The sequence below is a fragment of the Mizuhopecten yessoensis genome, unplaced genomic scaffold, assembly GCF_002113885.1.
Source record: "Mizuhopecten yessoensis strain PY_sf001 unplaced genomic scaffold, ASM211388v2 scaffold7479, whole genome shotgun sequence".
NCBI lineage: Eukaryota > Metazoa > Mollusca > Bivalvia > Pectinida > Pectinidae > Mizuhopecten > Mizuhopecten yessoensis.
In genome coordinates, this window is record NW_018407068.1 from 309,537 (window position 1) to 326,337 (window position 16,801).

The 16,801-nt window shown below is 36.1% G+C and overlaps 3 protein-coding genes across 3 annotated transcripts in view; 2 read left to right on the forward strand and 1 right to left on the reverse strand.

Moving 5' to 3' along the window:
• Positions 1–119: 119 nt before the first annotated feature.
• LOC110453694 (50S ribosomal protein L27-like) lies at positions 120–4,077 on the forward strand. The gene is made up of 3 exons (XM_021502758.1): positions 120–222; positions 3,307–3,488; positions 3,691–4,077. Exons 1-3 carry the CDS (start codon positions 159–161, stop codon positions 3,883–3,885), a joined length of 441 nt encoding a protein of 146 aa, XP_021358433.1. The 5' UTR covers positions 120–158; the 3' UTR covers positions 3,886–4,077.
• A 3,910-nt stretch (positions 4,078–7,987) lies between these two features.
• LOC110453674 (leucine-rich repeat-containing protein 14-like) lies at positions 7,988–14,602 on the reverse strand. Its single transcript, XM_021502733.1, has 5 exons — positions 14,457–14,602; positions 13,272–13,780; positions 12,719–12,895; positions 11,457–11,632; positions 7,988–9,933 (listed from the first exon to the last, which is right to left on the reverse strand). The coding sequence occupies exons 2-5, from the start codon at positions 13,729–13,731 to the stop codon at positions 9,166–9,168; spliced, it is 1,581 nt and encodes a 526-aa protein (XP_021358408.1). The 5' UTR covers positions 13,732–13,780; positions 14,457–14,602; the 3' UTR covers positions 7,988–9,165.
• A 26-nt stretch (positions 14,603–14,628) lies between these two features.
• LOC110453676 (28S ribosomal protein S7, mitochondrial-like) overlaps positions 14,629–16,801 on the forward strand; it is an 8,737-nt gene continuing 6,564 nt past the window's right edge. The window contains exon 1 of the mRNA XM_021502736.1: positions 14,629–14,774. Within this exon, the coding sequence (XP_021358411.1) occupies positions 14,710–14,774 (65 nt within the window). The 5' untranslated portion in view covers positions 14,629–14,709. The remainder of the gene's footprint in view (positions 14,775–16,801) is intronic.

The window sequence follows — 16,801 nt, forward strand, 5'->3', positions numbered from 1 at the left end:
TTGATCTTAAAATAAAAAATATAGTTAAAAATGCATATTTTTAATAAGATTATCTCGTATTTGATATATGAGTTATGCTCATTTGTATTTCTAATACAACAGATAAACTCACCAATTTGCGTAGTGATACAAACACTCTCCTTCGAACTACTTTCAAAATGTCAGCCTCCTTGACAAAATGCTGTCAACGGGTGGTTCCACAGTTATTATCGTCTTTTAAGGGTTTGTCATTTGTTTATGTTATTATTCACGCATTTAATTACTCTCTCTTTACATTTTAAGGTCTGAATTTGAGATTCATTTTTAGCTTATGTCGTGGTGCAGCGTCCATCGTCTGTCCGTCAACTTTTCCCTTTGAAGCGCTACTTGACCTGAAAGGTAAAGCAGATTTTGACGAAATTTGGTCTGGAGTATCCTTGAGCAAAGGGGATCCCATTTTTGCATAAATACATGGTGTGGCACCCTCTGGGGGCAGGAGGGTGGATACAATAGGGGGGATTTCACTAACCTGCATCACAATGGCCAACACTACAAACACGACGCTTATACACTAGGATTATCCTTTTTTACAAAATTATACGCAGAATCGTAGCTTTAAACCCAACACATATACTCACACCTGTAGACCCCCGCACCAGACAGGTACACCCGTACGCATACAAACACATATCTGCTACAAANCCCCCCCCCCCCCTAATCACTATAAATAACCCCTTCACGCCTCTACAACAGGACCCCCGATGGCATAATCATCAAACTGATGGAGCCCTCGTATATAAAGAAGAAGACATGTAAACTCATGGAACACATCATAACAAGCACCACAATGACACATCTGGAGAACAATAACATATTATATGACCTACAACACGGCTTTAGATCCTCCAGATCCTGTGAAACACATGTACAGCTCACCACATTCATACATGATCTCGCATCAAACAACAACATCAACAAATTAAACAGACCGACATCATCATTATGGACTTTGCCAAAGCTTTCGACAAAGTCCCACACAAACGACTACAATACAAACTCAAATATTACGGGATAACGGGGAACACACACGCATGGATTACAGACTTTCTCTCATTCCACACCAAAACAGTAGTACTTGAGGGCAAACAATCAGACAAAATACAAGTAACCTCTGGGGTCCCTCAAGGAACCTGTTTGGGTCCCATCCTCTTCCTCATCTACATCAATGACTTCCACGAATACAGCACACTTAGACTGTTTGCAGACGACAGCATCATATACAAGACGATAAACAACAAAGAAGACACACTACGACATGACCTTGACGCAGCAGGACAATGGGAGACGGACTGGTTAATGAAATTACACCCTGACAAATGCGACATACTCAACATTGCACCGCAACAAAATACACCATGACTTCAAACTCCACAACCACACATTACACCAAGTAGAATCAAGCAAATACTTAGGATTAACATCACAAAATAACCTACGATGGGACAAACATATTAACAACATCACAGCCAATGCCAATAGGTCCCTAGGTTTTCTAAAACGCAACTTAAAAATAAACTCACCACATATGAAAGAACATGCATACAAAGCACTAGTCAGGCCAAAACTTGAATACTGCTCTTCCATTTGGGATCCACACAACACAAACCAAATTAAACAAATAGGAGCAGTACAATGCACAACACTAGAGGACTTCAAGGCACACTTACCCTACACAGCCCTTGAAGCCCTCATCAAATGCTAAACATACGCCAGATTTTATCTTTTTATCTATACCTTGCACAAAAAATTCACAAAAAACCCAACCCTAATCACTGTAAATAACCCCCGTACGACAAAGAAGAATGAGGTAAAACTTTCTCATATATGTACGTGTTGATCAATACATTGACAATGGAGTGATTTTGACCAAATTTGGTTTATAGCATCCTTGGGCAAAGGGAAATCCCCCTTAGGGACAGAAGGGTGGGGTATCCCAAATTGTAAGAGGTGGGGTGTGTGTGTGTGTGTGTTAGTGTTAGAGTTAAATCTTCTTTGATATCTAAAACTCCTCCCTCTGTACCATTGGAGTATTTTTTAGTGTTATCAGAAGACTTTTAAAGAACAATTATCGATTATTATCGGGACATGCAAACTCGGGTAAATCTGTTTGAAATATCTCGTTGAATGTGAAATTATGATTGGTACACTGTATATCACTTAGAATTGGGATTTGCAGCATAATTTTGCCATGTACAATTGACAGTCTTCTATGCTTTTACACTTTTGGTTTTAACCTACTACTAGAATTTGACAACGAGTAAATTTGACAGATATCAACAGCATCATCGATTATGAAATTTATCAATCAGTTAATTTGAATTGGTTAACTTGTATAATCGATTGATTTTCGATTATAACCAATTATCAGAACAATACTAGTATTTTTCACCGATTTTGAAATCTTTCTGCTTTCATATGACTGGAGGTATTTTAATGAATAAGGTCTAAGGGAAACAATTTTGTTAAAATGGAGGATGTGACCTCTGTGGTCATCTTTGGGCAAAGGAGACACAATCTTGTTGAAAAGGGGGAGTGGGGTGTGTGTACACTACCACTGATGCCTCCAGGGACAGGGGAGCAGTGCCAGGACCCAATGGAAGAATTTACGTCATATTTTAGAACTGGTTTAGGTCCCCAAGACATACATGCTAACAGTGTTTGTTCGGAGGCCCAGACCCAACCTAGGACCATAACGGGAAACATTTGAGATTCACTCCATAAACATGTTTATGGGATGGGGATTTTTGGGCACAAACAATACACTCATGACCTTGTTACTATGTTATGTACCCCCAAAAGGATTTATTCCTTCTTACAGCATATATTTCTTTTTCTCCTTTGATAAACTGGTATGGTATTTAGCAAGTTTTGAAAAAAAAATATATTCCAGGTGATCTATTAAGTCTCTGGATCTTGTGTTTTCTTCTTTTCATTCATGTACAGTAGGTACTGTTAATTTACGACATGCAAAGTTTCAATATTTGTGTACAAGTGCAAATTATTGCAGTGAACCAATTTAGTTATGGAGGTTTTGGTACTCAACACAAAGGAAGTAACCATATGGAAATTCCTGTAGAACTTATTTGGGTTACCCCAAAAAATAACCTCAACATCTAAGGTCAACATAAGCTTTATAACATCAAAGATATAGCCAAGTGTGCGTTGCACTGTCAAAGAAGTGCAACTAGTTAAACAACTTTTAAATGCAACAATTGAATTTGATACATACTTAAACAGGTAACTTTCAAATCTCATTTTGACTTTCAGGTTTGCCTGTTGTCCAGATAAGGACTGCTAAAAAGGTCAGAGCTGGGACAGCAAGAAGCACTATGGATACTGGGAGAACAAGAAAGAGGAACAGGGGTATCAGAGTGCAGGACGGTGCATTTGTTCACGAGGGTCAAGTTCTTGTGAAACAAACTGGCCTCCGATTCTACCCTGGGGAGAATGTAAGCTTTAACAATGCAATTTGTCTCTGAGGAGTCATTTTAAGTTGAAGATTGTTTAACATTTATTTAGTTTAAACAGTTCATGCATTTGCCATATGATGCAGAAACAAATTATAGGTACCATAAAAACTCGTGTAATATGCTTATTTAAAAAAAAAAAAAAATCATATTTTATTTGGATCAATTCAATTTTTATTCACAGGTTGACATTTCACAGAACTACACCATTTCGGCCAAGTGTGATGGGAAGGTGATTGTATCGTGTGAGCGCCTGAATCCCAAGCCAGATAGTCCACTCTTTGCACCTGTACAAAAGGGAGTGGTCATTCACAAAAAATTCTTTAACATTTACCCTGTCCCACTCCATGGAAAGTTCAGACTAGTTGATCAGGTGTGATAAAGCTGTAAATGTTATCTTTTGCATGGAAGAAAGAAAGAAAATAGTATCAATGTTATAAATGTCAATAAGAGTGAGTGTGAAGAATAGCGAAGTGTTAGGGGAAGTTTTTATTGTTGGCTATCATATGCATTGGTTAAGAGTGTATTTTTTCGTTGTTCCGTCTTGTAAATAAATCATTTGTACATGTCAGTTAATTTGTTTTTGTTTTCAATATTTTGTAGTAAATACATTTTTTGGCAGAATAACATCACAGAATAATATTAATATATAATGTGATTTCATTTATATTTTTGATGCATTTTACAAGAAATGTCCATCCAAAGAAATCAGCATCACCAATATTTTCACTACAAAAGCTTGATAGTTGATACTACCATTGTACTGATTATATGGAACTAAACAAGGCTCTTGGCTCTCACCAAGTTGGAAGATTATTGATAAGTTCTATGTAAGTTTAATATTTTTTCTTTGTTTATCTGTTGGATTGACTGCATGTAATGGTATATGCATCATGTGGTAACTATGATCAAAATTTCCTACTTTAGTGTTTGATATTGTGAGGTTGTCCTACTAGGGAATAATAAAAAATACGAAATATAATAATCAGTAACCATTAGGCGAAACGTCCCAGGTCAAGTGACATGAAATATACAATTTCGTCACATCATTGTACAGGTTAACAAATAGTATAGTGACAAATAGACCAGTCTGTCTTGTAACATGCGACACAATTAATACGTACATTGTTTGTGTGTAAAGTAAAACTTTGATGTACATTGCATAATATAAAATATGAGGGACTTTGATATCCAATTTTTATACGACCGTCAAATTTGACTGTAGTATTATGGTATGTCGTTGTCTGTCCGGCGTAAACTTTATTTGTCCGGCAATCTCCTCCTACATTTTTTCGACCGATCTATTTGAAACTTGGTATACATTATAATCATGATATGAAGTTGTGTCTCCCTTAAAAGAATTTTGATTCAACAATTTTCCCAAAAGTTACTGCCCTTTGTTTATTTCAGTATTTGATTTTTGTCCGGCAATCTCCTCCTACATTTTTCAAGGTNGGAATGATCAGCTCATGGTCCTGACAAAGTTAAGTTAACATTATACTATTTTTTACTCAAATTGGTACATATTTCAACAACAAAAATAAATACTATAGACTCAGGTGACCGTTAAGGCCCATGGGCCTCTTGTTATAGCATATAAGAAAGTATATAACACTATATGGCATTCAACAGGCTTATTTTGTTCCGCCCCGCAGTACTCTTGTTTTCTTTAATTCAAGTTCAAAACGACTGAACAGGAAAAATCTGCTTTGGAAATTTTCAGAAAAATCTGTTACTGAGAAATGAGTAATGAACTTCAATGGTCAAAGTCGAGATGTCCTGCGGGTGTCCATTTTTCTTTTTGATCAAGCTGAAAATGAAGCATGCACAATTAAGTACCAGAAAGAGCCTAGTTAGGAACTTCATGAACGATACCTTAAGTACTTTCTAAGAAATAACAAACTTTAGTTATCAAAGTCTAACATGCCTTCCAGACAGCCATCTTGTTCAAAATATAACATGAAGAGATTAAGACCCAGAAGGACACACTGTCAGATTTCAAGATGGCACTGTTCTTGCAATCATTCCATAAATTTAACATACATAAGTCAGGACTATTAGTAATCCACTTCTGAACTTTGTGAAAAGATGCATAACTTAACCGACGATGGTATTAAAACCTATATACACAAGACATTTGAGAAGGATCTGTCAAACGTTTCTTGAGAAATGATAGACCAACAATAGCATACTTATGTTCAAAGGATCCAACCAGTACTTTCTGAGAATTGGTGATAACGTTAACATTGACTGTCAAAACCCATGATTATCACCTGGCAGCCATTATGTTCTTGCAATCAGTCTCAAATTAAACGTGCGTACCTAAGGGGAACATACAAATCAAAAGAAGCTAGAGAATGACCTATCAAGTGTTATTTGAAAGAAAAAAAACATATCAAATCTTTAACTGTCAAAATCAAAAGTAACTGCCTGGCAACCATCTTATTATTGTGTTCAGTCTCGAAATTAAACGTGCACATCTTAAGACGAGGGTGAACGGGCAAAAGTGTGGAAAAAGATCTGTAGATTTTTTTTTTTTAAATAGTGATAACAAAATGGAATTGTCAAAATCCAAAAGGTCAACTGGTAACCATCTTTTTATCGCAACAAGTCTCAAAATCAAGCAAGTAAATCTGAGGACCAAGGGAAACCTATTTATGAAAGATCCATCTACTACTGAGAAATAGGGATAACAAAAGACGGATGATAGACCACCTGCAAAAGTTAGATTTAAACAGCCCACCACCTGATGAGGATGGGCTAAAAGGAAGGATAACCAATTTTACAGTTGCCAGGTGAGCGACATGTACATAGGAAATCAATTCTATGGTTGCAAGGTGAGCTGACAAAGAAGGGTTAGCGTTTCCATTGTGGCTTAGTGAGCTAAACAGGAAGTGTAACCTCGTCTATTGTGGCCTGATGAACTGAATAGGACTAAATCCATTTTTATGGTGACATTGTGAACAAAATAGGTAGGGTAACCAGTCAAATGGCTCTATGGTAGCAAAATCAACTAAAGCAATTACATGGAACTGTGATTAGCTTAATGGAAAGAGTAACCAACGTTAAAGCTAAAAGGTGTTTATCTAGCAGAATAAGAATCACAAAATGAATTCTTTGTATACAGATTTATTTTCATTAGCGAAAGAAAAAACATTTTATACAATTTCACAAATTTGTGAACAATCTCTATGATCCCCTTTCTGTCTCTCAACATACATGCATAGTCCTCTCATCCGACACTCGTTATTAGAAAATACAATTGAATTGTTTATGAAAGCAAATCATTGATGAAACTTTAATTTATATACATGAATGAATTGGTTAAGCCCCCACTAATTTTCACTGTGGACCTTTTTGTCAGACCCTCAGAACTAAGCCAACTCCATAGTGATCTGATGAGCTAAATGGCAAGTGTAAACACTCAAAGCTAAACCTGTGTATATCTAGCAGAATAAGAATAACAAAATAAATTGTTCATCTGTATTCAGATTTATTTTCCTTAACAGATCTAAATTCAGATTTATTTTCCTTAACAGATCTAACAAATTTGTGAACAATATATCTACCATTCTCTGTCTGTCCCTCAGGCATGCACACATGCTCATTGCTTTCTTCTTACACTCAATGTTGGAAAATATATTTGTTTTGTGAAAGTGAATCATTGACAAAACTTGATTGGAATACAAGATTGAATTAGTTTATAGCACTAACTTTTACTGTGATCCTCTTTGTCAGAGCCACACAAATTTAACAGACTTCTGATACAACATAATTTCATATCTGTAACAATACATAATACCCACACTTTAGTTTCTGAAGCATGAAACAATAATGAATCTTCAGTTATAAAGAAGAGATTTCTTTCAAGCAACCAGGGAAACAGTTTGAAAAAAGATAGCATACATTTACTATTTTATTTTCAGAGTAATTTAACTGTGCATGTTTTACTGGTAAACCTATTTTAGCACTTATCCAAGTCAACACCGAATCATTAATTTCAGTACATTTGACCATCCATTACTGTGAATTATAGAATGCCTTGATTTTACATAGAACTGTATTGATGAAGAACAAGAACTCCATGGGAGTGGATGTGTCACCTGCTCAGCGCTTTTAGTAAGAAAAGTGTTTTGGCTTGAGTTATCACCTAAACAGATATGCCAAAATGCAAAAAGTTGAAATTAGTATTATATGTTTAACATTATTGCTTCTAGCATTACCATACAAAATTTGAAAGGAATTGATTAAAAAATAAAAAAGGTTCTTGCATTTACTACACAATGCCGGTATTTTGTAATCAAAGGGGCATAACTCCACCAAAAATGCACATCAACTCCTGAAATGCAAACTTGTCTGAGCTACATTAGTATGCAATATGTGTAACAAGTTTGAGTTCAATCAACCAAAGGGAACTAAAGTTATCGCAAGGGAACCTTGTTTAGGACGACGCAGACAAAGTAATACAATAAATACACATCTTGCCATAGTACTTCTATTTATGAAATTTCCTTTCATAGTTTATTTGGTTGGGACAAGCATTGCAATCATTTGAAATTTTAAAGCTGCATCTGGTAGGGAGGTTGCAATTCTGACAATTGTAAGCATTAAAATGATTTGACAGCTGACCTCCTGCTGTGACCTTGACCTTGTGGGAATTGATGTGTGTAATCTACGACAACTGTAGTCAATTTCTCACTACCCTCAGTACACCCCCATTCACCTCTGTTAATGATCTGTGGACTTCATCATTTGACCTCAAAGTCATGTAGTTATTTATATCACAAGATAGCGGTGCTCTGCAGTACTTTAGAAAGATCTGACAACTTATATTATGTCAATTAATATCGGAATAATATTCAGAAACTCGCCCAGAACAACATTTATGTACTAGTAACCCAAAGTATTTTAAGGAGGAGTGGTGACATGTAATTAAGAAGTAAATAATTATTTTACTGGGACACCAATGTGAAGCCTGCCCATTCAGGATAAAATCTGTAAAAACAGAAACACATTCATGCTGCAAATCCTCCAGTGTCATAGATAATAGGCACTTTGAATACTATTGTAGTTAATTAATATCCAAATTGGTCTATTTCTTAATCGTTCACTTAAAAAATCCTCATTATACATGTGCATCTTAGCTATGCCATTGTGATTTCAGATTTTGTAAAATCAGTCTTATGTAGAAAACCATGTGGATTCTAAAATACATTAGATGTACAATATGTATTTGTTGACTAAAATATTTCTGCAAGGATAATTTTATGCAATTCAATTATTTAATGTGACAATATGTAAAAGGGTAAGTCATAATGTTCATCACAATGAAGAGTAAAATAGGGTTGAATCTTAGAGTAACAGTGGTGAAAGGGGTGTCAAACGAAATCCTAGGAGGAATTGGATACACACTATCCCTTTATAGCACATGTACATGTAAATTTGCAGTTTCATCAAAAAAATACTACAATCTAGAAAAGAAAAGCATTGCTACAAATGAAATTTGATTCCTTGCTGTGACTTTGACCATGATGGAACATCAAATAACCGAATAATTTAAATGGAAGTCGGCCAGATCTACTTGCATATCTTTGTACAGTGTTCTGATTCTCCACAGTTTGTTATCTGCTCTACTCAATACGATTTACTGTCATTAAGGTCATTCCACGTCATCTAATCTCTCTAGTTCCACAAACATTAGGTGTGGTAGACTGGCCTCACCCCTGATGCTCCTCATTACGTGGTACATTTGTGCTACACACATGTCCTTTTTCATGTCCAGTTCATCGTCCAGTAAATCAGGACTGTAACAGTCCTTGGAAAAGGAGAGGCGATAGGCCTGAAGACTGGGCAGTCCTGCCACTGCTTCCAGCACACACTCATGAACAGGTAGGCTCAGTGAATTGTTTGATAAATTCACATACATAAGGCTTTCCATGGAGGCTAAGTTTCCTGTAAACAGCTCCACTGAGTCATCGCGTAACTTACAGTCCTGTATTTCCAGTGTGTGTAACATGGACTTACAGCTCTTTAACAGTTTACTGAAGTTGGCTGCAGCTGGTTGTAGGTTGTTCTCACTGAGGTCCAGCTCTGTTAAACCAGACATATGATGGGATACTGATAAGTATGCAATGTCTGTCAAGGCGAGGCCACATCCCACCAGTCGTAAATACTGCAATGCACTGGGCATATTGGACAAAATCTGGCGAAGGCGTGTTTTCACACGATTGTTGCTGAGGTCAAGTCGGATGAGATGAGGCAAGGCAGAGAGGAGCTGAGCTAGACTATCACATGATTCCTTGTGCCTGATACTGTTACAGGACAGATCCAGAGCTATCAAACTATTGAACCGCTCCAGTACAGGTGACAATTTACAGAAGTCTTCACAATTCAGTGCATTATACTTCAGACGCAGACCTTGCAGGAACTACAAACATCAATATAGATAAGAATTATAAAACAGCCCACAAGAATGTATCAACTTCATGCACATGAAATATAAAACTTATTAGAAACAAAAATTCCTAATGGTCAGTCTGCAGGTATACAATGCTGTAATGTTCAAGGTACGGTATCAAGTAGAAATTCGCAAATGAAACATCAATCAATATCATAATAATTTCTGAAATGGCTTTCAACTTTGAGCTTCACTTGAATTCTTCAGATTAATACACATTAACAGAGGTAGTTGTAAAAATATCATCACACTTGAGCTCCTTGTCGTTTAACCAATGTCCCCCAAAAGCACAGTATCCATATTGTCTATAATTGTTACTTAATTACTTGATCTTTGGGCATAAGATTGGTGTTACTTGTCTTTGTTGATAAATTGGTTTTTTTTGAGTCTTTGAACTGGGATTGGCACAGACAATAGCAGACATGAGGTACACAGCTGTAACTGTTTTTTGAAAATGAAGTTACAACAAGGATGGTAAATGTAATTTTAGGAATTATTGCGAACACTTACTAATGAAGAACTAACGGAACACCATCATCAACAGTCTTGAAATAAAATTATATTCCAGAATAGACATCCTACAGAAACTATCAACAAATGAGATTGCATTATGCTAATTGAATATGCATGTGAAATATATTAAGCATAAAACATGGCCACAGACTTTGCAAGACATATCCACTAACCAAAGCCATACCATACCAATACATGCAAAGTTTTAAACCAGATAAAAACCAGAACTGTAAGTCACAAGATAATACCCCTCGCCCCTCTGAAGAAAAACTGTTACAACAATTTTAATTTAGTCTACAGTAGTTCCGGATTTATTTTTGACAAAATTGGGAATAAATGGGAATCAAAACAATGCAAGTAAAAAAATATTCACAAGTGCACAACTACAAGGTTTCATAAATGGGAAAAAGGGTGAAGGGAGAAAGCAGTACTTTTGACAAAATGTATATTATTAAGCAGAAAATCAGAGAAGGGGCATACCTCATACAGATATAGTGAAAGTCCACAATAAATTGTAAGCTATAACTATATTAGGGTAATAATGATGTGTACAAAGTTTCATAAATATTGGTCTGTAAAGTAAGCAGGAATAGTTAGATAAAATGTATATAAGGAAATCAGGAAAGGCTCATAACTCCCACAAAAATGACTGGATCATAACATCAATCACAGACCACAACTTCAGGATTTGTTGATTAAATATCAGTGGAGTTTTTTTTATGAAATTGGGCTGAAAACTGTAAGATAAATTGTGTGGACAAGATTTTGTCTAAAAACAGACGGATTAACACTCTGATTTCAGGAAACCCAGCGAACATTGTTACAGGAGTGTAACAAACCCCATTCACAACACATACATGTACAGTATATATAAATTGGATCATTAATTAAATCATTTCATCAAACAAATATTATTAAACAACAGTGCTCTCAACAGGATGCAATTATAGTTACGATTGTATGTATGTGTTGTACTGTACCTTTGGATTGACTTGTTGTAGCAGTATATGAAGCTTCTGTTCCCCCAAGCAAGTTGCATCTAGTGTTTCCAGGACGATTTTTAGTTTACTGTCCTGGAAGCCAGACACTTTGAGAGCTTTACATAGTTCTGCATGTGTCTGATCTGATGTGACAAAGGCATCCATCTTCACGGTGACTAAAAAACCCACAAGATTGTAGAAAATCAATCATAATTTGACAATTGTCGTACAACAGAGACAAAATGATACAGCTTCTGTGGTACAAGGGAGACAAAATGATACAGCTTCTGTAAAACAAGGTAAACAAAATGATACAGCTTCTGTGGTACAAAGGAGACAAAATGATACAGCTTCTGTGGTACAAGGTAGACAAAATGATACAGCTTCTGTGGTACAAGGGTGACAAAATGATACAGCTTCTGTGGTACAAGGTAGACAAAATGATACAACTTCTGTGGTACAAGGGAGACAAAATGATACAGCTTATGTGGTACAAGGGAGACAAAATGATGAATGATGTGGCTACCATTGTTTATGTGTTTACAACCTATAACAGCTATGGTCATTTAAGGATGTTCCATGTTTTGGTGGTGGAGGAAAGGAAGAGAAGCTGAGGCTACTGTTGTAAAGGGGGACAAAGTAATGTGGCTACTGTTGTACATGGGGGGGGGGGAAATAATAGGGCTACTGTTGTACAGGGGGATATTAATGAAGCTACTATTGTAGAAGGGGATAAAATAATGTGGCTACTGTTGTACAGGGGGACAAAGTAATGTGGCTACTGTTGAACGGGGGGGGCAAATAATGTGGCTACTGTTGTACAGGGGGACAAAGTAATGTGGCTACTGTTGTACAGGGGGACAAAGTAATGTGGCTACTGTTGTACAGGGGGGGGGGGACAAAATAATGAGGCTACTGTTGTACAGGGAGACAAAATAATGAAGCTACTATTATAGAGGGGACAAAATAATGTGGCTACTGTTGTAGAGGGGGACAAATTAATGACGCTTCTATGAGACAAGGTCCCCAATGAGTAGCAATCCACTGGACCAAAACAAGCAAAATTCCAATCTTATTCCTGACATTAAATTATAATCTTCCAAAAGTGTTTTTCAGTTTTTCTATGACAATTATTAGAGGTCTCTGTGCAGTGGTACTGTGATTCACTTATATTTCTTATCCAATGAAGTTTCAGTACAGGTTGCAACTGGCATTAGGTTTTTTTCTCTACAAAGCTATAATGCATTGGACATTTCACCTACAGCTGGAATCTGGGATGGTCGTATCAGCAGTCATCAGCTGGTACGAAGACTTGTCCGATTCTGTCTGGTCCGGGAGCAGGGTGACCACTCTGTTGTACATGTCCACCATGACAGTCTGGCGGGCCTCATTGTGTGCCAACATACAGTGGGTCGCCAGGTAAAATAGGATGACTTCCGCTGTAATATATCAGGGCCAGGTGAAACTAGGCTACATGAATATTGGATATAAAATACATACACTGGGCCAGATTAAATAGGACTACATTAGATACTTTACATACATTTGTATACTGTATTTGATGTAATAAAACTGCATCCTCTAGTAAAAAGAAAGACACCCAGGAGATTTTATAAGAAAACATGAGTGCTTAACCAAAACAACTGAATGCATATCTTAAAATTCCAGATTCCTTTCCATTTCCGTTTACATGTCCAACGTGCCATAAAATCCTTATCTCAAGTTGATTTCAGTTTTACCCAAACATGTATCTAAATAATAAACAAAAAATGAATTGATCATGCAATAAAATCTCATAGGTCATCAAAGCTTTACCTGTAGGAAACCCTGTCATGTCAAGATACTTGAGCTTTGTTGGTGTGCGCTTTTTCAGACACTCCAGGAATGTGTGTGATAAACAGGTGGTGTAGCGTAGACTCTGACGGACAATGTCAGAAAGATAGGTCGAATTGTACAGGGGCACCACAGATGTGAATAAAGTTGGGGCAAGCTTTTTCAGAGTCAGGCTGTTAAGCGGCCAATGAGATATTAGCGTTTCCATGGAGCGGTCACGATTATCGAGCAGGGCTGCCTGCATGAGAGCCACACTGAGGTGGTGTGGGACATGCTGCACTGCTTCTTTTGTAACCGTTGCATCACGCACTATGTACTCTGCACACAGATTCACCAGTGATTTTATGGGTGTCTTTCTATACTGTCCATGGTTTGGTTCTGCATGCAGGTCCAGTGGATACACTGCTCCTTGATAATGATCATACTGTAGAGATGCCTGCATCTTGTCATCTATTTACAGCTACAGAACACTGGAAATATAACATGCTCACCTGTGGGATAAAAATGAAAATAAAATTCATTTTAGTCACAAAATAAATTGATGTGTTCTATCACAGATGCTGATAAATTATTTGTTTATGTTGAAGACATCAGCTAAACTAATTAACTAAATACTGTACCATTTTAAATATACAAATACAATATATATTTAAATCACATGGATTAAATAGGACTTATACATGAGGTTGAAATTTCAGGCGACTAACATTTTTGGAACCTAACTAATTAATTATTATGGGTGAATCTGCCCCCGAGAGCCGATATTTGGGGAAAAAACATACCTCTAAGGTGAAAGTACCTAAATCGGATCACCAAACCATTATTTGATTAAATCATTGAAAAATCTGAGTAGGAATTATATTCATTTATGGTTGTATTTTTATATTCTGTGATATATGTCAATGATTGAATTAAAAAACCTTTTACTAGGTCACATCTATTACTATTCTCAGTCTTAATACAAAATACTCTTTTTTATTTACAAGCTGCAATGTGATTTTAATTATATATTTTATTATAAATTGTGATATCTTGTAATAATTACATGCCTATTTTTACCTGAATAAATATTATTATTATTATTAAGGAACAGTACTAGGACCCCTACTCTTCCTTTGCCATATAAATGACTTGCCAGACTCTGTGAAATCAGCAGTTCGACTTTACCTTTTTTGTACCGTTTGAGAAGTGTGTACACTGGTCAAACTGGAGACAGTCGATAGGTTGATGTGACAGAATATTTTACAGCAACAATATAATATTGTCTATCATAGAAAAACCTCACCAGTTGCAAGCGCACCCAAGACATTGATCAGTTGGACGTAAAAGGTTAGCGGCATCTGACGCTCTATGTTTTGTTTATTCACCGAGATAACGTACAATTCTATTCAGGTTATTCGGGTTGAAAGCCAACTTCACGATGACCCTATGTAAAGGGAAATTTCTGTTTCAGTGCTTAGTATCATCTAATTCTCGTTTGTCAAAGTAAGTATGGAATATACTAGCACTTTTGTCTGTGTGTCATCATCCGACGTGATAAAATACGATAAAATACTGGTTTGCTGAAATGTAACTTTCTGTGCGGCTTGACTTTCAGTCAGCACTAGCAGATGAGATCTGAATTGCATGATACAATATCGCAGTTCTTGGTTTGTCATCAGTAGTTTTTTTACCTGACGGACAAGTGCACACTTTTCTTTTGAATAATATGTTTTACGGCACGGCCGTTAGTGAGGGCGGAGCCAGTATGTACTGTAAATGTATCGGAATATCGGTACTGTACTCTTTCAAGCATTGCGTGATGTGATAAATTACTAAATCAGACCTACATGTATAGCTATACAGTGTATATAACAGTTAAGTTTCCTTTCTTGATTTTTTTTGGCTGACAAGATGTTTGATATCTTGAAGTTTTCCGCCTAGGTGTATGGTGACATGACATTAATGGGAGAATGCGAAAGGTTCATTAGACTATATAAGTATTTAAATTTGCACCTCTTGAATCCATTACAAAAACAAGTGCAGCATATTCCACAAAGACACTGAAATAAAACATATTAGGAAGGATATTGTTAATCATGTATAATAGCATAGTTATCTGATATCCACGAAAAGATATACATATATATATATGTATATATCTTTACAAATAAGCCCTTTGGATTACTTCAAACTTAACTTCAATGATTTATAAATATTGCATCCAGAGATAATTTATGCAAAGTATTTTACAATTTTTGTGCTTTTTATGTGTAAAAATTAATTTGTTAAATGCTATAAAAACTGGATTTATATGAAGTTTCTATTAAAATAAGAAGCATATGCGAAATCACAATTTTTGTCATCTTTCAATACCCATCATTATAGCCAAGAGAGTCAATAGATCTATATATCATATATATATTGTGGATGAATAGATTTGTTTCAGCAACTTACAGTTATCTTTCTTTGAACACTACATCAAAATAGACACACGGAAACATATGAGTCAAAGGTCAATGTGGGTTAAAAGCTTTAAAATTCACAAACTTCAAACAATAATATCTTAAGAACAGTTTAAGAGATGTTGAAATGTCTTGTGTTCTAGTTACCAAAATTGGTCTTAAGTTATTTATATGTCAGTTTCATGTAACAAAAGAAACAGGTGAATGATACTGCCCCTCTGGGCCTCTTGTTTATTCATGTAAAATAAATAATCAAATAAAAAAAATCCCAGCATTCCTAGTTTTTGTGTTGAGCAGGCCCAAACGACACATTGAAGTAACTTATTGATTGACCCAAAAGTATTTTAATCCTTCATAAAATATACAAGCCTTAACCATTGTGAACTCAATCTCTCCATTTAAAACTTGTCTCCAGCTATAAACTGCAAAACTACACATATCTATAAACTACAGCTAAAACTACTATTATTACAAACTTCCTAATTGTCACTCTAGCTCAAACTGAAATTTAAACTCGCTTCTTTATCTGTAGACCTCTGAACTCGGTCTCCCTAACTAAACCTCTTTCCCCAGCCCAACTCTCTTCTCCTTCTACGATTCCCAAGCTGAACTACCTTACTATTAGTCCCTTAGCAAAATCCTGTTACATTAGAAATTGTTGATATATACATTAAAATTGTTGATGCTGCTGAAATCCTGCTAAAATTCAACACCAATACCACAATGTTAAACTGGCCATAAATCCTACTACATTTGACCCTGGTGGTCAGCATCAGGCAGTGGACACAAACACTGACATCACAGACTGGACCCCCCACCCTCACCCCACCTAGACTACAGATGGTCACCCTAATCCACAGATCCCAACCTTTATCATAAGCATAATTATCTACGGCTACGGCTACGTAGCTACTATCTTCAGATGAATCTCTGACACTGACCACGAGCCAAGGCTAACAACATGTATTGCAAATGATATGTACACTTTGAACAATCAAACGGTTTATAAAAGCATAACAGTGACTGTGAAAAACCAATAAAATTGATTAGGGTCGGCATAACAAAAAA